This window comes from Mobula birostris, chromosome 7, assembly GCF_030028105.1.
Source record: "Mobula birostris isolate sMobBir1 chromosome 7, sMobBir1.hap1, whole genome shotgun sequence".
Lineage (NCBI taxonomy): Eukaryota > Metazoa > Chordata > Chondrichthyes > Myliobatiformes > Myliobatidae > Mobula > Mobula birostris.
The window spans coordinates 147,661,192-147,687,991 of NC_092376.1; the positions used below are offsets into that span (position 1 = coordinate 147,661,192).

Here is a 26,800-nt window from a genome sequence, read left to right on the forward strand (position 1 = left end):
TATGAAATGCTGAAGGAACTCAGCAAGTCAAGCAGCATCTATGGAGGGAAATGAACAGTTGATGTTTTGGTTTCTGATGATGGTCCTCAGCCTGAAATGTCAACTGCTTATTCCCCTTCATAGATGCTGCTGGACTTGTTGAGTTCCTCCAGCATTTGTGTTTGGTGTGATTAATAAAATAACACTTGTATGAATATCCCAACATAATATCAGTTTGTATTAACCAATGGTTGACAACCTTACACAATTATTTGTTTTGGATGAATAGCTTCAATCACTTCTCCTTTTATTATCAGAGGAATTGAAATGTTTCCTTGCTCCTTGCAAGTACTGGCACATTATCCAAATCTGTGTAGAAGAGCTGGGACAGATTAAAAAGCAACATCATAATATTAAAATGGTCCTCAGTTTAGATGAAACTCACATTCCAATGTAAATTTTCAAAGTGCAAATCTCTAACTTTACTATTCTACAGACTGATGCAAATTGATTTATTACTAGGAAAAGAATTCTTATGAATGGAAATTCAAATGAATTTGATATGGAGTGCCAGAGTGAGTTTCAAATATTTGCTGTCCGCAATCCATGCTAGTACTTATCCATTAACAATGATTTTAATTCACTTTGGCACGATAACCTAACAAATATATTTTTATCCTTTTTTGGTGCATTGTCAGTGCGCAGGGTTTAAAATTGACATGCAGGTCTCAGCTGTAGAATCAGACACTTGGACAAAAACACAGTTAAGATCAATAGGGTGCCTTCTATCCAGAATCATGGGTTAAGATGGTTCCTACATGATTCTAGACAGCTGCATGAAGAGCAGTCTCCACCGTGACTGCTAAGTTGCAGAAGAAAAACTCTCTCCAGGGTAGTCGCAGACCAGCTGCAGAAACGGTTGCCATGGAAGTGTGAGAAAACACTGGGGAAGGGACAAACAGCGCTCTCAAGAAAGTGGTCAGTCCCCCAACTTCATCATCAGCCCTGCTTGAGTCTTGTGCCCTGAGTGCTCACACATCACTAAGGATCATAACATGAAATTGCTGCCATCCATCGTAGAAGAGACAGAACACACTGCATACCTAGTGAGAAGTGGAATTTAAGTTCATTACTGTGTGCAAGATCGGTGACATAGTGGGTATCCTTTAATTAACATCTTTTTGTTGACTGACCTGGATTTTGTTCTTTTTTTTTGTGTGACAGATAAATGAAGGTCAAAGTTGACACCGAAACCACTGGTTTACTTAGTTTGCTGGGGAATTGGGCACAATTCAAAGCTCAAAACTATGTCACCATATGCTACCCTGAGATTTATTTTCTTGCAAGCATTCACAGTAGAACAAAGAAATACAATGGAATCTGTGCAAAACTATGCACAAATATTGACTGACAAATAACCAATGTGCAAAAGACAAACTGTGCAAAAACAAAAAAAAACTAACAAATTGATAAATAATACTGAAAACATGAGCTATAGAATCCTTGAAAGCAAGTCCCTAGATAGTAGAGTCAGCTCACTGTTGAGGTGAGTGAAGTTATCCACACTGGTTCAAGAGCCTGATGGTTGAAGGTAATAACTGTTCCTGATCCTGGTAATGTGAGACCCTAGGCCCCTGTACATCCTTCCCAATGGCAGCAGCAAGAAGAGAGCATGGCCTGGATGATGGGGGTCCTTGATGATGGATGCTGCTTTCTCACAGCATCTCTCAGTATGGATGTGCTCAGTGATGGGGAGGGATTTTCCTGTGATGGACTGGGCTACATCCACCATTTTTTGTAGACTTTTCCATTCTTGGGCATTAATGTTTCCACATCAGGCTGTGATACAACCAGTCAGGAAACAACAATTACATGATTAAGTGGGTAATTGTCAGATATGGCAAAGTAAATAGCTCATGGATGTACAGTAGCTGAACCATTTTCCCCAGTGGTGCCACTTTACCAAAAAGGTGATTGCTAGCAAAAATATGAAAAAAAATGGCATGGTGATTTGTGCAAGAGGAAACAGGCACAATTTAATCCAATTTCTAGGCAGGGATCGCACAAGAAATTTACAAATTATGCTGAAAATTTCCTTTAGATCACTTTCAATTTGACTATTCTGAGATAGAAACTAAATACACTCTATCAAGTTCTGTTAAAAATAGAGTATGTTAGTTACTGCAAGAAAATTTGATGATTCCTAGAAAATAGGAAGACAACCTTTTGTTTCTGGGCACTCTTCAGTTTCCTGCCTGCTACCTCAATAAGACAGTCAGCTCAGATGACAGTATGGTTCTTAGCTTAATATAGCTTCTTTGGGCATTCACCCAGTTCAATCTAGCAAATCTGAAAGAAATGGGGTGGAATATTCCTAAATATCAAATTCCATGCCTTGCTTTATCCTGCATTTATCATAGTGGAAGCACAGCGCCTCCCAAGAGATCTGGAATCACTGAGCAAGTGGAAGGAGATAATTGTTGCCTTGTGTTAAAGCCAGGTGTTTTTTTTTTGTCTTTAGCGGCAAAATAAACATCAAGCAACATATAAAAATTGGTTGTGAAACTGAACTCTAAAATGAGAAGTTGCAAGAACAGAATCCTAAAATTAACAATAGAAGCAGATAAGCATTTATCACATTCATATATTATCCTTAAACTGGCATTTTAACAGAAGTTTTATACATACTCTAAGCTGCTGAAAGTTGTCATCGATTTCAAGAATATCCTGAATCGAATTTGTAACAGCCATGAGGACTCTGTCAATAACATGCACAACTCCATTGGTTGCAAACTGGTCAGCCTTCATTAGCCGCGCACAGTTGACGGTAACGATCTGTATCGAATATAAGCATATAATATTTAGGCAAGTCTCTAAGATGCTTAAAACAGCAATAGTGAATTGACAAGAAGGAAGACATTAACTAGAAGGTGAAAGACAATGCATTTGAGGAATAGGTAGAAAGGATAAATCTTACGCCATTGGAATAGTGGTGTACATATATATTTAGATCCTGGTACATTGAAGGCAAGGCCACTCCATGCTTTAGCTCATCCGTGACAATGCGCTTGTTAATCATATGGTAATGCAGGGCATTGAGCAATTCAATATTGACATTGCTTACGAGGGCATCAATAATTTCCTACAATTGAAATAAAAAGACAAATAGATTACATTACTTAGTCATGAAACAATCTACTAGAAGATTTGTTTTTTTCTCTTGTAGTCTCTGGTAAGTAGCAAAGGCATACAAACAAAGAAATACATTTCTGATCCCATTTGTGACAAAGTAAAATAGCACATATTTCTTTTGGCCTCATATCCCTTTTTAAAATGTAAATAGTAATTATTTTCCTGTTTATCATGACTGTCTACTGGCCCTTGGCTGTCAATGTAGCTATGTGTTCCATGTAAAGAAATATTTGCTGTCTTAGCTAATATTTCAGAATAGTCTAGATTTTAACTTGTGAGGTTTGTGGTGTCAAAAAGGCACATGAGACGCATTACTTTTCTAGGCCTACTGGGAAGCAATACCTTATGTAGGAACAAAGAATTAACTCAATGTGCGTGCTAAAATGTTCCAAATATCAAAGAACAGTAAGGCTCCCGGTTATAGTTCCTATAATTGCTGTAGGACCTAGATTAATAGCGAGCTATGAAAAACAAAGATTCTTTTAGCATTTGGTGGCCAGACACTTTTAAAATGCCACTGATTGCATCGGCTGCATGGATCATGGAGCTGTAGCCATCCTTGATTTCATGCATGTTCCAAATCAACCCTATTACATTTTGGATAATGTTTGTAATAGAGCACTGTAACACCAGCTGAAAAAGAGGTGAACTAGGAAAGAAAATTAGAAGATAAAGAGAAAATGTGATGTATTAGGTCATATTTTAAGATCCTCCCAAATGTTTCAATTGATATTGATCATTTATCATATAATGATTTACAATGTACATCTTAAGTTTTCATGTGTTAGTAATGTGTCAGTCCTGGTATAGTTGTTCAGCTCTTGACTTTGAGGGATCTGGATGCAAGACCCTTTGCAGAGATTTGAGCACATAGTCTGGGCTGATTTTGAATCAGAGCTGAGGACTACACTGTTACATGGTGCCAACTATTAGATTAGACATTGAAACATTTGTGAGATTCTGCTATGTGGAAGTTGCTATGTTTACCATATTTCAAAAATAGCACTTCAAAAGGACCTCATTGGCTGTCTGCTGTATGCTTTAGGTGCGTCATAACCAAATGACAACAGTCAGAGTCAGAGAAGCACAGCACAGAAATAGCCCTTCAGCCCATCTAGTCCATGCCCAAAACACATTTAAACTACCTACTCCCAATGACCTGCACAGGGACCACAATCCTCCAAATCCCAACTATCCATGTACCTATCCAAACTTCTCAAAATTAAAATCAGCCCTGAATGGACCACTTGTGTTGGCAACTCATTCCACATTCTCACAACCCTCTGAGTGAAGAAGTTTCCCTACATGTTCCCCTTAAACTTCTCACCTTTCACCTTTAAGCCATGATCTCTGGACGTGGTCCCACCTAACCTCAGTGGAAAAAGCCTGCTTGCATTTATCATATCTGTATAACTCATAATTTTGTATACCTCTATCAAATCTGTTCTCAGTGGAGATACCACGTTATATCTGTGAGCTGTGTAAATACATTATTCTTTACCTACCTATTGAAAGAAGTAATTTCTGAATTCTGTGAGCTAGACTTTAAGTGTTAAGCAATGAACTCGAACCAGTGACATCAATAATGATTTCACCTACAATCACTTACTCCTTTACAGAAGAGGCCATATTGGCAGTACAATGCTTTCCAAAGGTGTGCAAGGCAAGACAGTCTATGTCTCACTTTTAAAGAAAAGTAAACTGAAAAAAATACATTGAATTCCTACCGCAGAGAGAGCTGACCAGGCTTCATTACTGGGAGCAAACATTGTGAAGGAGCCAGGTCCTTCGATCTCTGGTCTGAGGTTGGCACGCTCAGAGTACAGTTGAGTGTCACTCGATCCAACATTTCCCAGTGTATTGTAAATATTGTTAACTGGTAATGCTGCAAAAGTAGGGAAGGACAAACAGCATCAGAACATGTCAATAGTTATGATAATTGCTGCATGAAACAACTTGAAAATCTACATGAAAAATATGTTTGCAGGAAAGCTATAAAGTATGCATTGATAATTAGGAGATATCTAATCTATAAAAGTTTCCAAAGCATCCAATCTAGGGTGTATGATGTTCCTTTACAGAGTGAAGATAAACTGATTTTCTAATCCTGACAATATTGCAAACAACTACAGAAAATATATTGATCATATCTTACCTACAGGGCAGCCTCTTTCACCTTGCACCTTGGAATATCCAGGACAGCATTCATAGCTTATAATTCTGCAAAACAAATCAAACATGGGTTTCTAATTACAGAAAGTTGGCTTCAGTAGAGTAAACATTAGCAACATTTGCTGAAGATATGCCTGAATAAAAGTTAAAATTACTACATTGACAAATAACATCTTTTATTAATTCTTTAATATAGGATCTTTCATTAGCAGAACAATATAGTTCTCAATCATTTTCTGTGGTCCTCTACGAAGTATACTGAATACAAGATAAACACTTACTGTATATATGCCTTTTATTTTCTTATCACCTAGAAGGTGGTTGTTTAGCCCATCAAGTCATCCAGATCTCAGAAGAATCCAATCTTCCATTATTTTTCTGTAAATTATTATCTTTCACATACCTGTCAACTCTTCCCTATTTCATAGTGGTCATTCTTGGGATGTAGGAGGTTAACGTTAAGATTGTAGAAGCACCCAGAAGAAATGCAAAATATGCAAATACAACACAGATCATGAACATGCAGTCTCACTATAAACTAAGATGATGTATGTTGTGGATTTTCACTATGTATCTCTAAACTTAATGCTGCCACTCGGTGCAAAAACTGGAAGTGCTTTCTATACCTTTCCATTTTGGTTAAGTTTCTGCCTTGGCTTTATATTAGAAGGCCATGCTCCTCAATAAATGCCTTTAAATTTTGTCTGAATAATGTGCTACACATTATATTCTCAGACTTTTGGATAAATTGTTAAAATTAGATCATATTTCTCAGCAAATATTTCAAAACAGATTCCCATTGGTACCTTAGTCAAACTCAGCTTATATCACTAAAAATTAAAGTGCTCAATGAGAAAACAGTATCTGAGGAGGGAAAAGAGAAGTTGATGGACCAGATTATGGAGTCATGGATTAAATAATTGCTCCCACAACTGACTCTAAGAAGAAAAAAAATTGCAAAAGATAGGGCTATATTTATAAAGCTGGCTTCCCTCAGCCTGGTGTTAATTAGATTCTGCTGTCAGTTGTAGAGTATTTCCGATTTCTAGCACCGTTCACTTTCTTTGAGAGAAAATCAAGATTTTAACCAACTTATTAAACATTCTAAAAAAGCATTAAGGTTAGGGAGAAAGAAATAGGATTAAATTAGAAGAGACAATTTCATAAGGTGGTGTTCTTTTAAAAGAGGGGAGTAATCTTTAGCTATTTTTATTAAGTATCGAACTTTGAAAAATTATTTCTAAATGAAGTAAACTCAGCACACAATTACACATCCTGGGCCAACGAGATGTTCAGCGATAATTATGGCTTACAATGTAATGGAAGTTCAGGTACTGCTCATTAAGCTTCTGATGTACGGAAAATTTGTGGGAGAATGGGATTGTAAAATTAACTGAACCGCCTCCTTTTATTTGAGATATAGAGGGAATATGGAAAAGCTTTAGTTAAAATAATGTAAAAATTGTAAGTAATAGCAGTTTTGCCAATTTCAAAAAAATCTTCTTGTAAGCAATTCAATAAATACTCTATGTAGTGGTAGGATTTTGTATGTAGTATCTACAGGGTTTCCACACTAAACAGCACCTAGCCTGAAACTGCTTTCAGATAACACTTATTGATAACTTCACAGTCATCACAACCACAAAGTCTAGACCAGTGTTTCAAGGATAAATTGATTCATGAAAAATGTGAAACAGAAATTCACAGGTCAAGTAGGAAATAGGAAAGAATACTGGTGGTGGTGGTGGTGGTGAGAGATGGCAGTGGGGAGGTGTGTGGAATATGTGGTTAGTAAATGCCTGATGTGAAATTAATATGACACCATTCTGGGAAATAAGAAAAAAGTGCCATTTTTAAGATACTGAGAATATATGAATATTCGTGTGTACCATATTTTTTTTCTTGCACATACTGCTTATCTGATGACACGTTCCTGTGGTGCTGCTGGAAGCAAGTTTTTCACCGCACCTGTGCATACATGTACTTTTGCATACAACAATAAACTTGACTTTGACTTTACTTAAGGAGGTAGGGAATTAAAATAGAAACACCAGCGACTAGGAATGGAGTGTAGGAAATTGTTTTTTAAAAAGGCAGAACATCAGCTTGGTGCGCTGGATGGGTGCCCCACTCTAAACACCTTTACATTCTCGTCATACTGTAAACAAACATGATATCTTCACATATACAGGGAGGGGGAAAAACTTAACTACACAACCCGTAAAATAACCAGCACTGCAAATAAGAAAAAAATACTTTACTGTGCTGATAGCCCAGTTTGCACACTCGGAACAAATTAATTCCAAATTGACGTTAAGGTATGGACTTCTTGATGTAGTATTTCTTCTACCCTTGGCCTGTTGCTCAGTTGTGCAACTTACCTAAATGACAGCATCAGATGTACAACATCCACAATTTATTTCTGGTGAGATTTTGAATCATATTGATGACCAAGGCTTTTCATTCACAAAGTATTTTTTTTAAAAACTTAATTTTGAAAGTTGGTGCTATTGAAAGGATGTAATGCATCTCCCCTGCAGTAACAGGCAGAGTGCCACATGACCTTCTGCAAAACAAATTTCAAATAGAATTGATATCCTGATCAAACCCAGCCCTTCCTTCTCCTCCCGCCCCTTCCCAAGTTATTTAGTAGGTTCCCTTTTAAAATGAAGATGCCAGAAATGAATCCTGCAAATGAAGTGGTTCCAAATTGATCTAATTAGAAATAAATAAGAATCAACAGAAAGACATGTGATAAGGGATGAAACCAAGTACCACTCCAGGTTAGGCTGGTAATACGTCAGACAGCAAGTACAGCACTTTGTAGCACCTTCACTTTTAGTAAACAGTTTTTTGATATAACAGCGATCCTGTCAGTACTTTACACAAGTAAACAATTCACACTGACTAGACATTTTAATGGTTGCTCTTCGGACTAATGGGACAGAATGCATCAGTGCTTTCTCTATCACTACTTCCCCTATGAATATTATAGCACTTACTATGACTACTTACCACATGCTTTGCTTACTTAATTTATGCATTTAGTAAAAATACCGGAATATACAAATTTGTACAAGAATAACAAGTGTAACAAGTTACCAATCATTTCCTGGACATTATGATTAATATAAATTGGCAGGGTTATCAAGCCATCACACTGAATTTGATTGTCAGTCCATATCATGTTAAATTTCTTAAGTAAAGCAACATGATTGAAGGCTTATTGTAACTACATTTTCTATTATAGATGTAGATTGCAAAATTGATGCTTAAACACAATAACTGCTATTTTCTTGTATGCACTTACTGCACACTGATTGCATAATAAGGCCACTTGTTTCTCACAAGTCACTCCTTCAACGTGTCGGAAATTTTCTTTCTAGTTTTTTTTCTCAGTAACTAGAATTTGTGATGTTCAAAGTAAGAGTCCATGAATGCTAGTTATTCCCCTTTCACCCTATATTTAATTTTGTAACTTGTAGTAATATTTATGTCTTGCACTGTACTAATGCCACAAAACAACAAATTTCATGACATATATCAGTGATATATGTGCAGTTGGGTTCGCCAGCCATGGTTGGCAGCTCATCTAGGAGAGGAAAAACTCTGATCACAAACCTTGCAGTTATCCCATTCATAGGGAAGGCTTTGGGAGTAAACCCCGATGGAAAAATCCGGAGTTGGAGTCCCTAAGGAATTCCTACATTGAGTTCAATGTTGACAGGCAACTCTGGTACAAAACCGCATCTGTCTTTGCTGTTCCTTTGGGTCCATCAGATGTGTGGAGATGGGGGGCTTGGTACTTGTTCCCCATATCATACTGCCCAGACTTTCATATCTAGACAGCTAGGACACAATATCCATAGTCAACTCTGACTGACAGTACCCTCAGATCAATGATAATAAACTTGATTCTTATTCTAATAAACTTTTACCCAAAGGCTATAATTTCTACCAAAGTCTAGGCTTAGATTTAACATTTTCAATCTATAATCAGTATTTTTTGATTGGGATATAGCTTAATTAGCTCAGAGTTTGATCAGTCAAAAATTCTACCACCAGGTTCATGATTTGTCATGATTTCATAGGCCCATGTTACAAAGGAACAATGCAGCCAAATTCCACCCTCCAGCATAAGATGCACTACTCTATTGCTCGCATCTCTTCCACATTTAAACAGATTGTGGATGCATATTGTTTGTCTCCACCTAACATGACTCCTGCCCTCCAGAGGATTTTTTAAAATCCTCACCATCAGATTCTTCTACCATTTTCTTTAAATTTGTGCCCTCGGGTCTCTGACTCCTCTGTGAAGAGAAATACATCCTTCTAATTCATTTGAGCATTCTATATTATGTATCTTAATCAATTGTTTTTGTCTTCATTCCCTCTGTTCCAATGAAAACACCACCATTTCCAACTCTTCCTCTCAGCTACAATATTCTAATCCTGGCAAGATCCTTGATAAAAGAGAACAGAATCATGGAAGAATTCAGCAGGTCAAACAGCATCTGTGGAAGCAAAAAATCCACGCTTCTGTTTCCTCATCACCCAGGACATGCTCTCTGCTCACTGCTACCATCAAGGAGGAACCTCTGCCAACAGACTCCTATATGGAGATTGAACCCATTGAACTGCGCTATTTTATTTGTTTTGTTTTTCCTCTCTTTTTTTCACTATATACAGTATATATATTTTTAATTTAGTTTTGTCTTATCTTTCTTCTGCTATTATATTTCTTATTGTAATTTATAGTTTTTTATGTATTGCACTGTACTGTTGCTGCAAAACAACAAATTTTGCAACGTATTCCATTGATATTAAACCTGATTCTGATTCAGATTCTGGTTGAGTTTCTGCATCAGGACCAAGAGGGGAGAGGAAATATTACCAGTATACAGTATATCAGTCTAAGTTACGGAGACAGGGGCAGGTAGGTAATAGGTGGAACCGTTTGGGGAGGGGATGATGGGCAGATGGAGCCTGGTTGAAGGAGATGGAAAAGGTGAACAAAGGGAGAAGAAAATTGGATGGACGAGGTGGGGTGTGGATTCACTGAAAGTGGAATCTTCAATGTAGACACTTCAGGAAGTAAGCCACCCAAGTGGAAAATGAGATGCTTTTCTTCCAATTGGCTTTTGAAGACTCTGTAGCAATGGAGGAGGTTGAGGATGGACAGGTTGGTGTGAGAATGAGAAGGAGTGTTAAATAACATGCAAATGGAAGCTCAAGGTGGCCACTGCCAACAGTGCAAAGTGTTCTGCAAAACCATCACCTAGGATAAATTTGCATTCATTAATGTAGTTAGTTCACATTGTGAATACCAAATGGAGTAGACCAGTGTAGAAGGGCTGTTTAGGACACTGAATGGTAGTGAGGAAGGATGTGAAGGGATAGGTGTTATAGGAGGAGAAAGTGCCAGGGATAGGAACGGATGGTGAGGGATGAGGAGATCAAGGAGTCATAATGAGAGTGGTCCCTGTAGAAAGCAAAAAAGTGGTGGAGATGGATGTGACATATGATGGGATCACATTGAAACTGCTCACTATAGAAAAGAATGATATGTTGGATGTGGAGGCTGATGACTAAGAGAACTCTTCCTCATTCCTAGTTGTGAAAGAGGGGACTTGGCCTGAAATGTTAACTCTGTTCTTCTTTCCAATGATGCTGCCTAACCTGCTGAACCTTGTTTTTGTCTTAGCTTTCTCCTTCTGCTATACTTTGCAGTCTGGTGCTCAAAATATCTTGTTATAAATTTCACTTTAATTTGCTGCCTCATGACATTCCCTTTGTACAATTCATTTACAATATGTAAAGTAGTCAGTGCAAAATGGCAAGGGCAGGAGGTGGGGAAAGAATAAGTTTCAAAAATTGCCAGCGTTGCGTGTAATTTGGAATGGAATCCTCAATTGTCCACATAGCAGAAACTCTATCTGAAGAAATTTACAGATAAGCTTGCTTTTCAAAACTAAGGAGAAAGACATATTCATGCAATGAATACTCAATTATAGTTTTCTCATCTATAGGAAATTTTGCCCTGAGGAACTTCCTTCGCTCCTGATGAATGCTCATTATTTCCACAAGCTGTCGTAACATTTGTCTCTCCTCTGGGAATTTGCTCCAAGCTATCCTTCTTAAGGAGGGATATCTTCCTTTCCAGCTAGTCTAATAAAGATTGAGCATCACTGCTTAATTTAGTGAATAATTCTACTTAGAACATCAGTATTCATATCTCCTAAAAAGGTTTCCAATTCTGTGCTGCAGCCACTCTCATAAAAACTAACATCTACAATATTTTAAAAAAGTCAGAGGTTTGTTCAGAATCTAATTTCCCTTCTACTGAAAGATTACTTGTGTTTCAGTGAAAAAGTATTTGATTTATTCATATGTTATGATTTATTTAGCTGCACCGTTTCCTGATTTCCAAAATATGACCAAGACAATGTATTTTAATCTAAGTTCCCACTGAATCAGATGAGCACTTTTACCACATTCTCAAAACATGCAAGTTAAAAAAAAAAATTGATTCCAGAAGCTAGTGTTGGAGTTCAGAACAGTGTGTACCACATAACTGCAGAATTTTACAGCACAGAAGCGGGCTAGTCAGCGAATATGTGTCTAGTCGCAAGCAACCCATGAGGCAATTTCACAGTCTAACAACTCTGTAAAGTATTTTTTGCTGAAACTCTGTCCTCACTCAATATAAATTGATCCCTCATCAGCAATCCCAGTTATGGCCTTGTTCTATTTTCTCAATTGAAAGAAAGCTTTATAATTTAGAAAACATTTATTGCATCTTAATTAGCCCTTCCCTGTTTCAATGGAAGTAGCCTTAGTAACTTAAACATCTCTCAGAATTAGTTTCTTACACCAGTACCCTCTTGATATTTTGGCCTAGATATTAGAGTGCACATAGATGGGTGCACTAAATTTGTCTTGCAGTAAGGTGTCAACAACTATTTCATGACACTTGCATAGATTTTATAATAAAAATGTGGCACTTGTGGTCACAGGAGTCAGCCTTGGCCTTGTCAGGCTTTTGCTGTGGTTGGGGACTAGGGGAGGGGTGGGGTAGAGAGAACCTTGAGTCTGTGCTATGTTCGAAGTGGAGGAAAAGGAATGGAGCCTTTGCTTTGATTGGCATGCATACTGGGGTGAATGGAGATTGGGGCTATTGAGTTGTCAAGAACAAAATAAAGGGCCCCCAAGATCATGCCTAAGGACAAGGGTCGGGTGGGAGATTGGAGATGTACTTATGAATTGGGAGTTGAAATGATACACATGGCCCCTCACCAATTAATAAGATCATGGCTGATCTGATTGCAACCTCAAGTCAACATTTCCCACAGTAATCTTTCTCATCTTTTGCTTACCAATAATCTATCCACTATATCTTATCAAGAGTCACTCTACTTAAATATATTCATATACTCTGCTTCCTTTGTACATCAAAGGAAAGTATTCTGAGTATTTTTGAGATGAAACAATTGTTCTGTATTTGTGCTAAATGAACAAGGATTTATTTTTAAACAATGACTCCTAGTTCTAGATACTCCAAAAAAAATGGAAACATCCTTTCCTTAACCATCCTGTCAAAAGCCCTCAATCAAGCCACCCCTTTCGCAGTGGACACAGTCCTGGTCACAAGACAATCTGCTATTCTAGATATCACTTCTGTGTACATTTTTCAATGGGACTACATCCTTTCTTAAATAAGAACAACAAAACTGTATGCAGTGTTGCCGATCTTGTCACTCCAGTGTCCTATATAACAGACGTGCATAACTGTGTCTCACTTTCAATGGAGGAAACAGTAGCAAGTTGGGAATTGATTTTTAATGATATACACTGAAAAACAACCATGATGGAATTAAATTGCTGGGCATTTAATTCTTATTCTTGGTGGTCTTGAAGGTTGTGGATACAGTGTCTGAACACTCGTTAGAGGGTACAATTGGTAATTGAAGTGCTTACATGTTGGTGATCAGGTGTAAGCTTGGCCTTTTGGAGAGAACATTTAGAGCTAGAATGTAGCTAGAGAGGAAAATGGTTTCAATTGTCAGTGAGAGACAAGAAATGAAAACATTTCTCAGTGCAGATCAGGAGATAGTTAAATTACATCTATGTTGGATATACTGTAGGACAAGTAATTTTATTGTAGTATATTATTCAACAAGTATAAAATTGAAACAAAATGAAGAAAAGGCTGATAAATATTACTTTTTATGTTTAATTTCCAAGGCCTACTTCCTTTGGAGTCTGCGGGGTTTCGACATGACATCTAAAACTTTGACAAACTTCTATAGATGTGTAGTGGACAGTGTATTGACTGGCTGCGTCATGGCATGGCATGGAAGCACCAATTCTTTTGAATGGAAAGTCCTACAAAAGGTAGTGGATTCAACCTAGTACATCATGGGTAAATCCCTCCCAACCATTCAGCACATCTACATGGAATGCTGTCATAGGAAAGCCTGATCATCATCAGAGATCCCCACCACCCCGGTTATGATCCCTTTTCACTGCTGCTATCAAGTAGAAGGTACAAGAGCCTCAGACAATGCACCACCAGGTTCAATGACAGTTACTACCCCTTAATCATCCAGCTCTTGAATAAAAGGGGATAACTACACTCCTCTGTCCTATCATTGAAATGTTCCAACAACCAATGATCTCACTTCAAAGACTCTTTATCTCATTGTCTCATGTTTTCATTATTCATTGCTATTTATTTATATTTGCATTTGCTCAGTCTGTTGTCTTCTGTGCTCTGGTTGATTTTCAACTGTAAAAGTTACTATTCTATAGATTTGTTGAGTATTCCCACAAGAAAATGGATCTCAGGATTGTGCCTGGTGACATATATGTACTTTGATAATAAAATTTACTTTGAATGTTTAAGTTTGGAATCTACAATCTACCCTGTGGTCAGCAGGTAAGGGGTTTCTCTGTGCCTCTCAGAAAAGGAAGTGGAATATCTTGGCTTTCTGTCCCTTCCATTATGTTCTACTGTAGAAGCTGTGAGGAACAGCAAATAGTTCAGAGTTCCACCAGAATGCACCCTTCTCCATTCTTCACCAGAACCAGGACTGCATTACATGTCACTTAAAAAGCCCCTGAAAAACATAAAGGACTCAAGAGTGTTAGAAATTAGTTCCTGGCATGTTATAATCCTGTCTCTTAATAGTCTGCTATAAAACCACAGCTGAGGAAAGGGAAATGATATATGCTGACCCATTTTTAAAACAGAGCTCTCCTCTATAGGAATGTTGTTGATAAATTAATATATAGGAAAAGTGGAGAGCAGAGAGAGAACAAATAAGAAACTGTTGCAGCGAAACTTCCAGCTCCTCCAGCAGCATAAAAATATTTGAAGAACAGCTCATTTGTACACATCAAGAAAGTCTCAGGATTTGAAGCCAGTCTGTACTTTGTTAGTTGATGAGCCCCTCATTAAACAAGGGATTAATCAGTCAGACCTTTGGCTGTGAAACCCACAAATGTACATACCCAGAGACGACAGAATTAGGTTTTGATGTAATCTGTGTGATTGACTAACTACTGACACGGCCAAAACTCACACAAGAAAGGCTATCTGATGGAGGAAAGCAGTTGAAAATGGAAAGCAGACAGGGACCAGTAACCTGGCAAGAAAAGGATTACCTTTGGCCAAGGATTTTACTGCCCTAAACAAGCAGGCTGGGAGCCATTTTCAAATTGCAGTTGATCTATTCATGAATGAATTTCTGTTTGAATACTACACTACTCGGGACCACATAGAGCCAGCACATCCAATAGTGGATCTAGGGAGACAAATGATTGAAGTTCTGGGAGACCACAGGGGAAAGTCGTACACCAAGTAGAAATGTTATGGCAGAGAAATGGGAGTGTTCTGATAGGGTATGCCATGTACTGAAATTGTGTCGCTGTATCAGTGACTAACTCACCCAAGATCCAATAGACATATATGGCATCTCCTTACAAAGGAAAATTCCCCTTTCCACTCTGATCTGATTGGGGAATTACAGCGAAATAACACCAGTGAGCAGAGATTTCTCAGTTGATCAGGATAGGGTTATGGAGAACGCCAGATGCAGATCAGTCAGCCGTCAGGATCCAGATCAAGGAATAAGTTGAGTCAGCAAGACAAAGTTAGGCCGGGAGTTGAGTTTGGTGCTCTAGATATGGGCTGAAGAAGGAAAGTACTGTATTGGAGATTGGGGCTTCCAACTACCGTGATGGGGTCTCGGATTCAGGAGTCTGGGGGCAAATAGAGAGTGTAGGCTCAGGGATCATTCTGGGGTTCTACATTGTACTCAGCAGCCAGAGCATGTCTCAATACTTTCACTGGGAGGAGATACAGAAGACAGAAGATAAACATCATACTTACCTCTGTGAGGGTCACTGTTAGGCATCACACACTAAATTAATCTGGCAAGTGAACAAGACAATCTCAGTAACACACAGAAAATGCTGGAGGAACTCAACAGGCCAGGCAGGATCTATGGAAAAGAATACAGTCGACGTTTTGGGCCAAGACCCTTCAGCAGGACCTGCCTGGCCTGTTGAGTTCCTTCAGCATTTTGTGTGCGCCGCTTGGATTTCCAAAATCCAGAATCTGCAGATTTTCTCTAGTTTGAAAATAATCTTACTACTCTCCTGCAAGTCAATACGCCTTACTAGGAAGGCTCTACTGACCCTCAGCCAGTCCCACAAGGCAAGCCACATCATTCACCCACTCGATATCTAGCTTCCTTAGCAAGAGTCAAAGAGAGGAGACACTTCGACAATGTTCTCAAAACTGCCTAGAAAATACACAATATCCTCACTGACTTGTGGGAAGCCTGTACCCTTGACTACTCAAAATCAAGGAGTGTCTGGGAGATTATTGAGAACAAGCCTCTTTATGAGAGCATGTCGAAGTCCGGTGATTACTGCTGGACTTCCATCACCTTCCATACCGCCATCCTCTTCCCTTGTCACACACCTCCTGCCCTAACTGTTGCAGAGTCCGCTGGTCCCAGATTAGCACATCCATCTGAGACTCCTTAGTATAGGAGTGGAAGCAAGTCATCCTCAGTCTTATGGATGGGTCTCTGCTGTTTATTGGCAAAGTGGTATTTCTTCAGAAATGCTTGTATTCTTTCGATATTAAATTCCATCTTGAAATTGTGTAATATTGAAGTCAGTGGAAGGGTAACAGCATTTACTGGTTGGAATTAAACCAGGTACAAAGGAAGGTAGTTGTTGTTGGCCAATTAATGCCTTTAGGAGTTCTTCAGGGTTGTGTATTAGCTGCATCATCTGTAACCTCAATTATCAGGTCAGAGTACAGAATATTCACAGATAATCAGTCTTTAATTTGATTCACAACTGTTCAAATAATAGATTGTGCCTGCTATCCAGCAAGTCCCAAATACACTCAGCCACCTGTACTCCTGCTCATTGCTAATGCAAATATCTAATCAGACAATCTTGTGGCAGCAACTCAATGTATAAATGCATACTAACATGGTCAAGAGGTTTAGTTGTGGTTCAGACCAAACAACGGAATGAGAAAGAAATGTAATCTAAGTGACTTTGATCAAGGAATGATTGTCGGTGCCAGATGGGGTGGTTTGAGTACATCAGAAACAGTTGATCTCCTGGGATTTTCACACACAGCAGTCTCCACAGAGCAGTACGAAAAACAAAAAACATCCAGTGAGCGGCAAAGGAGAATGGCCAGACTGGTTCAGGCTGGCAGGAAGGTGTCAGTAACTCAAATAACTAGGTATTACAACAGCGGTGTGCAGTAGAGCATCTCGCATCAAAGTGGATGGGCTACAGCAGCAGAATTGAGCCTACACTCAGTGGTGCAGGAGGTATCGAATAAAGTTACCTCTGAGTGTATATATTTAAAATTCCAATTAAAGTCACCTTGATCTGACCATCTACGACACAAACTGCAAGTCAGATGTCTAAATCACTTAAATTTAACTTAATCTCAGTAAAATATGAAGCACTCCAGTCCAAAGTATCCAAAATTTCAAAAAGGGCAAGCAAAATTACTCCTGAAAAAGCCCTGTGCAGTCCTACTCCCAATAATCATTATGACACTTTTTATTCAAAGTATCAAAAAGAAAGAACATTATCATTTTAACACCTACAGTAATGTGCTTTTCATGGAGTGCAGTCTTTTTTTTCCCACTCATCCACCAGTGGTTGTTTGGAATAGAAATCCCTTGTGCCCTCTCTCCATCACTGGAACTTCATTTTACCATCTTCACGATAGGTTGCAGCAATTAACCAGTAACTCAGACATGCATAAAGGTAAGGGCATCAGGGACTTGGAAACATCATCACCTCTGAATTAACCCTGAAAGCATACAACATGCTGATTTTGATTCATTTTACCAATTCTGCAAACTGTGTCCTTATCCATGGTGTTTAGCATTGCTAACTTTCATTTGTCCTCCGCCAGGAACATAACTTACGTTTCAGTTATACCTTCTAATGCTTAGTCATTCAAAGCCACATTAACAGTGATGATCTACATGTTAATTCACTTTACAATGGACAATTTTCAAGTGGATCAATTTGTAGACACAAAAGACATCAAGGTTTACAGAAAGAGAGTGCAACTATGGTGTTGAGATACGGGGTCAAATGTGACTGAATTTCACAGTGGAACAGATTCAAAGGGCTTTCCCCTGCTCTTATTTAGCTGTGTTTCTTTTTTCCTATCCCTTTCTCCTGAACAGTCTGAGTAAAATTCATCTTGAAGAAGACAAACAGTGCTAGCAAATTGCCAGCCCTTTTAACTCTGATCATATTCTTTTCAGAAATACACACTTTAACCACCTCTAACCATGTTTGCAAAAAGGCCTGGATATGATTGCAAAGGGATTATTCCAAGCAAAAAAAAATCTGGGTTTTAGTTTAGATGTAGTCATCACCAGAATGAGAGATCTGCCAATTTTAGTAGCTGTTTGTGTGTGTGGAGATAGAGCCTTTGCTTTGCAAAATCCGTGAAGGCAGCAATGTTGAATTTTTGTGCTCAGTCATTCCACATGGTTTTCCCACCCAGAACTCAGGATCTGATGCAGATAAGTTTAAATTTTGAATAAAAACGTTCTTTTCTAAGACTGCAGAAATAAAAACATTTTTGATGGAACACATTTTCATATTTTAAATCACAAACAAGAGTAAATCTGCAGATGCTGGAAGTCCAAGCAACACACACAGAATGCTGGAGGAACTCAGCAGGCCAGCCAGCATCTATAGAAAAGAGTAAATGGGCCGAGACCCTTCATCAGTACTGGAGAAAAAAATAGGAGGGATCAGAGTTAGAAGATGGGGGAGCAGAAGGGAGAAACACAAGGTGATAAGTGAAACTGGGGGCGGTGGGGGTTGAAGTAAAGATTTGGGAAGAACTGAGCAGCCTCTAAACTAATGGCATGAACATCGATTTCTCGAACTTCTGGTAATGGCCTCCTCCTCCTTTACCATTCCCCATCCCCTTTTTCCTCTCTCACTTTGTCACCTTGCCTACTCATCACCTCCCTCTGATGCTCCTCCCAATTTTCTTTCTTCCATGGCCTTCTTTCATTTATTAGATTCCCCCTTCCCTAATCTCTCTCACCAATCAACTTCCCAGCTCTTTATTTCACAACCCCCCCTCGCCCCCCCCCAGGTTTCACCTATCACTTATGTTTCTCCCTCCTCCTACCCCACCTTCTAACTCTGAGTCCTCATCTTTTCTCCCCAGTCCTGCTGCAGAGTCTCAGCCGCATCGTCGACTGTACTCTCTTCCACGGATGCTGCCTGGCCTGCTGAGTCCCTCCAGCACCTTTTGTGTGTTTCATATCTTAAATGATTATATCTTTTCATTTTTAAGAATTTAAGAAAGTAAAATTAGTTTTACTCACACCTGGCCATTGGTTGTTAAAAACAACACACTGCGAGGGAATTTAGTCTACTTGTCTACAATAAAGCTCTCAGGAGTATTTAGCTTCTAAGAACAATATGCAAATGGTTCCTAGCACCAGGGGATACAGATACTTCCTAAGTGAGAATGTTCTGACTCAATGATCATGCAGCTGTTGTTGCTATCATTGGTTTCGTTGTGCTGATTACTGTCTCTCTTCACAGGATTTATGAAATCTTGCTTTCTTGGCAAATCTGACTTCCTGTAACAAGAGTTCATTCCTGTGGCCTGCACAGACTTTCCATCTCAAGTCAATATTTCCTGTCTTAATTTTTGCTTAGAGTATATACTTTATCCAGTGTTGTGTCGCAGTTGTATCCGTGATATTTTTAAATGAGTCCTTGAATAAATGAAAAAGTTTAAATATTATTGTTATCTCTCTTATCAAAGTGTAATGCTAAGAATTAGTATTTTATAAGATATTATCACAATGCATTTAATAGGATGAAAAACCCATTCACTATAACTTTGAAACAAGGAATCAATGTTAGTGAAGACGTGATGTGACATATGCTTAAGTGGACCCAGTTATTCAGGCAACTGTTAAAACCCCCAGTCCTCACTGCTGGTTATCAGCAAGAACCAGCATGCTGTTTTTGGCTTGATGTAAAATCACTTATTCTATTAAAGAGCACTAAAAATAATATTTACTAGAGGATAACCAAGATTAGCTATTAGCAGACTGCTAATCTCCAGAACAACCATCAGCCTCGGTATGGAAATTGACTGCTCACTGAAGCATGGAATGAATTGAGACATTTCTTTCCTGAGAATCATACATGTATTAATGACATGAAAAGTTCAAGGCAATGAGGCAGCGGTAGCCTTCATAATTCATTTCCCTGCCATTTCTACGACTGATCTGCCCGATTTCAAACAACGTATTGCAATGAATTTGTCTCCCTCATCTCAGTAAGGCCACGTCCTCTTTGTGACATTCCGCTAACACTTACAGGCCTTCCCCGTCTGATTACATTGGAGTTCAAACTGCTTAGCAAGTACGTGTTGAGCATGTCACCACCATACATTCCCACTGTACCATATTGTAAAAGCACACTGCACTTCACTGTATGTTATTACATCACCACTATTGTACACAGCGACTGCACCTGCATTCCCATTGCACCAATATCCTACATTCGCACTGCCCCAACATCATACATGACTACTGCACCATAGAGGATCTTTGTCAGGATCTCAATATTGCACACACTCATGGCATTGGGTTTTATACAGACTCAAACTTATATGACAGAAGGTTATTCCATCACATGGTACAACCATGGAGATAAAAGAAATGAAACTAGCAAGTGCGGTGCCATGGCAAGATTCGGGCCATTCAGTTTCAAAGGGGGGGGGGATGCAAATGGTTGAGGATGGAATGTTCGGATATACACGAGGGTCCATCGCAAGCAATTGGTGGTGTGGTGTAGACAGCCTGCAGCCATCGGTCATGATCTGCAAGTGATCAATTGATCTTTGGGTGGGAGGACAGGTGGTGATCATTGGATTGGGTTAGGAAATTGGTGAATGGAAGGAGCTAAATGATCAATGGCAGGAGTTTCTAAGCTGAGCAAGGCTCACTCTTGAGTATATACTATAGGTGTAGATCACTACTATGGAAGGATATTGGTGGACTCCAAGAAAATCTGGGAAGCAAACTGAATACTACTGGAGTCCTGGTTTGGTGTTTGATATCCTATGTGTTATTCACTCACTTTTTGCCACTTGTTTCTTTTATGGTGCGTTGGGTGTTTGATGTTTTCTTGAACAGTTTCCATGGTGTTTTTTGTTTCATGGCTGTCTGCAGGAGGACGAATCACAGAGTCATAGGAAAGTACAGTACAGAAACAGGCCCTTCAGCCCATCTAGTCCATGCCAAATCAATTGTATTCTATATACATTGATAATAAATGAACTTTGAATCTTTGAATGTAAAGGTCAAGATGGTGCTGAGCTCTGGTGTCCATTGAGTTTGTGGCCCAGACTCAGTCTTTTTTTTAGGTTCGTAGTGATAGTTTGGAGATTGTGGGAGGAATTTAGGGGTTAGGTTAAAGTTTATGGACAGGGTTGATGGGGAGTTAGAGGTCAGGGGCATTAAATGAAGAGTCAGGGCAGGAACTAGTGGTCAGAGTCCAAGTCGGAGCTCTCTGTGGTCAGAGGCCAGTGATCTCTGGGGTTCACGTTGGCAGGCGCTGAGGGTGAAGACCAGCACTCTCTGTGGTCGAGGATTGTAGTTTGCAGGCCCCAAGGACAAAGGGCGGGTGACCCTTTAAGTCAGAATGTCCTGGAGTTGGGGGTCCATGCAGGCAGAAGGCACAAGGGCTGGTGATCTGCCCCCAGGTTGACAAGTCCCAGGGTCAAGGTTAGAGTGAGCACTGAGGTCGAGCTCATATTTCAAAGTCCGGTGATTGTTGTCCTGGGGTTGATATCAGAGAATGAAGCCCAAAGGTTGAAGACCTGTTGGTAAATCTGGATTTTGGAGGCCCAATGTCTGTAAGTCGGGTGACGGACTGAAGGCCGGAGGTCCTATGCCTGTGAGTTTGAGTGTTCAGGGCCAAGGACTGTAGTCAGAGGTCTGGAGTACAACTGTCCTGGGGCTGAAGGCCTGTAGGTATGTGAACGTGGCTGAGTGCGAGGGTGGGAAAAGGACTTGCCCTGCTGTTACTTTGATTTGTTGCTGTTGTAATTGCTTTTGTTGTTCTGATGAACATTGCGGACATGTTATGTTGATGCCAGAATGTGTATTGATGCTTGCAGGCTCCCTCAGCATATCCTTATGTTGTGTTGGCAGTTAATGCAAACAATGTGTTTCACTGTACATATGCTTCAAATGTACATGTGTTAAATAGATTAATCTGAATCTGAACCTAAAGGGTACCCACGCCTGTCCTGTTCACAGCATCGGACTAGTATCTGCCCTGGGAAGTCCCCTATAAATAATACAGCAGCTGGCTTTATAGGACCTTTGATAGCCCATTTTTACAAGAGTGACTTCCGGACTGCATATGGGACTGTAATGCAAATAAAAATCCCAGAAGTAGCTCCTAAAGAGGCACTGCACATTATTGAATACCACCAGGATTGTTGCTTCCTTTATGAGTTCAGTGGCAGCAATACCTAGTATTCTAGAACAAAAATCACAGGCTTTGTGAACATTCATGAGTTTCACTCATGATTTACTTTTATAGAAATTTAATTACATTGTGCACATAAGTAATTTAATTTCTCAGCAACCAAATCCTGTTGCCTGCAATACTGATAGAGCTGAATGATGATGTATCATAACCATCTGATGCCATAATTTCAGATGGCAATGAGAGGGCAGACAGGAGCGAGATACATCAGCTCGTTGAGTGGTGTTGCAGTAACAACCTTGGAATCAACGTCAGTAAGACCAAAGAACTGATTGTGGATTTCAGAAAGGGTAAAACCAGAGAACACACACCAATCCTCATGGAGGGATCAGAAGTTGAAAGTGAGCAATTTTAAGTCCCTGGGTGTCAATATCTCTGAGGATCTAACCTGGATGCAACATATTGATGTAGCTACAAAGATGGCACAACAGCAGCTATATTTTATTTGTAGCATGAGGAGATTTGGTATGTCATCAAAAACACTCGCATATTTCTACGGATGTACCATGGAGAGCATTCTGACTGGCTGCATCACCATCTGGTATGGGGTGGTTACTGCATAGGATCGAAATAAGCTGCAGAGTTGTAAACTTAGTCAGCTCTGTCATGGGCACTAACCCCTGTAATATCCAGGGCATCTTCAAGGAGCAATGCCTCTAAAAGGCAGCATCCATCATTAAGGACCCCCATCACCTAGGTCAAGCCTGGTTTTCATTGCAACCATCAGGAAGGAGGTACAGGAGCCTGAAGGCACACACTCAGTGATTCAGGAACAGCTTCTTCCCCTCTGCCATCTGACTTCTGAATGGACATTGATCCCATGAACAATGTTTCACTATTCTTATTTCTATTTTGCACTATACACACACACACACACACACACACACACACACACACACACACATATGTACATACACACGCATATGCACACACACACATATTTGTTTTCTATTATCATGTTGCTGCAAAACAGATTTCACGAATTATGCTGATGATATTATACCAGATTCTGAATGTACATTCTGCTGTACTGATGAGTTCATGCATGCGCAATGCAGAGAAGGCATCCTTACTTCTGAGTCAAGTCATAACTTAAAAACATTATTTAAACATGACAGAAGGAATTGTTAAACTGTACAGCAAAATGTTCTGTTGAAAATCTGTGATCAGTGTGAATTATGGTTGTAGTATATAATCACTTGGTAGTTACTTGGGAACAAATTTCTAACCACTACTACGTTGTGAGTCATGGAACCAATCCGCAGACATACCCCAGTCACATCAGTCATACAGGAAATATACCAATTAAGACTCTTAGGTTTTTTGATTGGAACATCAGTGCAATATGTATCCCATTAAAAAAGCTAGGCTTCCATTTATATATCTGCTTCATAACTTCAGGACATCCCAAAAGACTGCAAAGTCAGTGTGCTTTTTTAAGAGCAGTTCCTTTTGAATGTAAAGAACTCTGCAGTCAATTTGTCCAGCAACTCACACTCCTACACAATGAAAGGATAATCTATCGTTACTTGTCTTTTTTGAAGAACAAGTACCAAAGAGAAAATATCAATGATAAAGTACATGAAAGCAGCTTTGTTTACACATTTAACTACATTTTATGAATAAAGAAATATCAGCAATGAGTAATATTATGATGGTGGTGGAGCGGTAGTCAAGCAACCCAATTCATAATCCAGAGGCCTGCACTAAATTTCTAGTGAACTGATTTCAGATCCCACCTTAGGACCTGTGGAATTTAAATAAAGATAATCTAAAATTTATGAAGACAACCATTGCTAGGTTTTTGGACTGATGATCACAGAAAACATTGGAATATTACTCTATAAAAAGACTTCTGGTTTATTCATGTTACCAAGGAAGATTCTTGATACATATAAAGGTGGATAAATACTTAAAGCCTGACTAGGTCTAATCTAAAACATTGTAGGAACCAAGGGAGGAGATTGCTGGATCCTTGGCAGAGATTCTGGTATCTTTGTTCCTGCTTATCTCCCTCCAGCAGCTGTCTCTCATCTTCACATTCCCTCCCCCATCTTGCTCCATCTGTTGTTTTGTCTTTGCCACAGTGAATGATACATGGAGAATCTAACCCAGCCCACCTCCCCAACCTGACAGTACCTACCTTAACCTCACACCCCTCCTCAGTCTACCAATCACCTCTGAAGCCCTTCTTGCCAATTCTCTTCTCCTTCTGTCCTCCCTCTCCATTCTCAGTCCTGATGCGAAAGAAATGTCAGCAATTTCTTTCTTCCCATCAATACTGCTCAACCCACTGGGCTCCTCCAGCTGATATCTTCCAGATTCCAGCATCTGTTGTCACTTGTGGCTTTGTATGTGTAACTTTGTTAGCTTCAGATATGGTACCAAAAGAATGTGCCTTTATTTAAAGTGGCAGCAAGAACAAGCCAGGGAATTAGGTCTTTTTGCAGCAGAGGAAAAATTATTGGAAAGGATTCTGAGGACAAGAGCTATTTGCATTGAGAAGCAAGTACTAATTAGAGATATCAACATGACCTTGTGATTGACAAATCAAGTCTCAAGAATTTGACTGGATTTTTTTGAAGAAATGACTAAGAAGATTGACAAGAACAGGATGATAAATGCTGAACTTTATAAAGTATATACTTGAACTTTAGCAAGGTCTTTGACAAGGTCCAGAAAGTTCGAACACATTGGATCCAGGATAAGTTTGACAATTGGATACAAAACTAACTTAGTGTTAGGAGTTAGCAGGTGATAGTGGAAGGTTGCTTTTGCAGATTGGAGGCCTGTGATCAGCTGTGTGCCACTGAAGTCAGTGTTGGGTCCTCTATTGTTTGTTATATAATGTATATTAATCATCTGGTTAAGAATGTAGGTAGCATGTCTGGTAGGTTTACAGATAACTACAAAATTGGTTGTATAATGTACAGTGAAGGTTATCTAAGGTTACAACTGGATATAGGTCAATTGAGAACGTGGGCAGCTGAAGTTTAACTCAGATTAGTGCAAAGTGATACATTTTGGGAAGTTAAACCAGAGCAGGAAATGCACAGTAAATGGCAGACCTTTGGGAAATGTTGTTGAACAGAGACTTTGGATACACGTACATACCTCGCAAAAATGGGCACACAGGTAGACAGGGTGGTGTAAAGGGTGAATGGCATACCTGCCCTCAACAATGAAGGCAATGAGTACAAGAATTGAGAGCAGTGTTACAGTGGCGCAAAACATTGGTCAGACTGCATTTGGAGTATTGTGTTTAGTTGTCATACGGTAGGAAGAATGTGATTAGGCTACAGATGCTGCAGAAAAGCTTCATAAGGGCATGGCATTGCCTGGTCAGGAGGACTTGAGTTATGGGGAGAGAGTGGATAGACTAGCTCTGTTTTCCCTGGGACGAAGAAGGCTGAGAGGAGAACTGACAGAGGTACATAAAGTTATGAGAGGCATAGATAAGCTGCTACTTACAATAGTAAAGTGTGGATTTAATGAAAAAGGGAGGAGATTTAAAACGGATCTGAGGGGTAAATCTCTCATTTAGACCCTAAGTCCATAAGACAAAGGAGCAGAAGTCGGCCATTTGGCCCATCGAGTCTGCTCTGCCATTTTATCATGAGCTGATCCATTCTCCCATTTAGTCCCACTCCCCCGCCTCCTCAAAGAAGAAAGAGTTCAAAGAGTTTTTATCTGGACTGAGTAGTTAGAAGTGGTGGAGGCAGGAACTGTAACAATATCTAAAAACTATTTGTATGGGTACTCAAATGAGCAGGGCATGGAGGAATATGGAGCTAATGCAGGCAGATGGATAGGCATGATGATTGATAGAGATGCAATGGACTGAAGGGCTTGTTGCTATGTTTTGTGACACTGCCATTCTAACTCAGACTGGTTTAATTCATGTTGCTGACTCATCCCCACTGAAAAGGTTAAATAAGCAACTCACTGAAAACTTCCCACGGGATAAACATGGATGGGGAATAAATACTGGGATGGCTAGCTTTGGCCTGGTCCCAAAACTGGATAAATTTTTTAAAAAACTGTTTTTTTAAAGTTCTTTCCTATCTTAAATTGTTACAATGGATTGCTACACAGAATATGTGTTTAATAACAAATAATTATCTTTACATCGTTTAACATACAGTACATTGAATTTGTTTCAAACATTTCCATTCATTCTGTTATTTTAATCTAAATTCCTTGCTTAACCATAAAAGACCCGAACATTAAAACTTAAAAGTTAGCGCTGATTTAGTTAAGTATTGCCTCCAACTAAATGATGAGCACAAAAAGAGATTCATAATTTTACAGAGCAGCCATATCATGCAGGGCATATGCAAGTGTGGAG

At 39.3% G+C, this 26,800-nt stretch overlaps 1 protein-coding gene across 4 annotated transcripts in view; it reads right to left on the minus strand.

The window, feature by feature from the left end:
* Window positions 1-26,800, minus strand: part of tgfbi (transforming growth factor, beta-induced) — a 70,041-nt gene that overhangs the window by 35,078 nt on the left and 8,163 nt on the right. For all 4 annotated transcript variants that reach the window (XR_011886641.1, XR_011886640.1, XM_072263893.1 and 1 more), the window contains exons 3-6: window positions 5,327-5,391; window positions 4,899-5,056; window positions 2,957-3,121; window positions 2,668-2,814 (exon numbers count right to left, since the gene is read on the minus strand). Coding sequence is in view for 2 of the 4 variants with exons in the window: in XM_072263893.1 (XP_072119994.1) it covers window positions 2,668-2,814; window positions 2,957-3,121; window positions 4,899-5,056; window positions 5,327-5,391 (535 nt within the window). In the remaining 2 variants the exon portion in view is untranslated. The remainder of the gene's footprint in view (window positions 1-2,667; window positions 2,815-2,956; window positions 3,122-4,898; window positions 5,057-5,326; window positions 5,392-26,800) is intronic.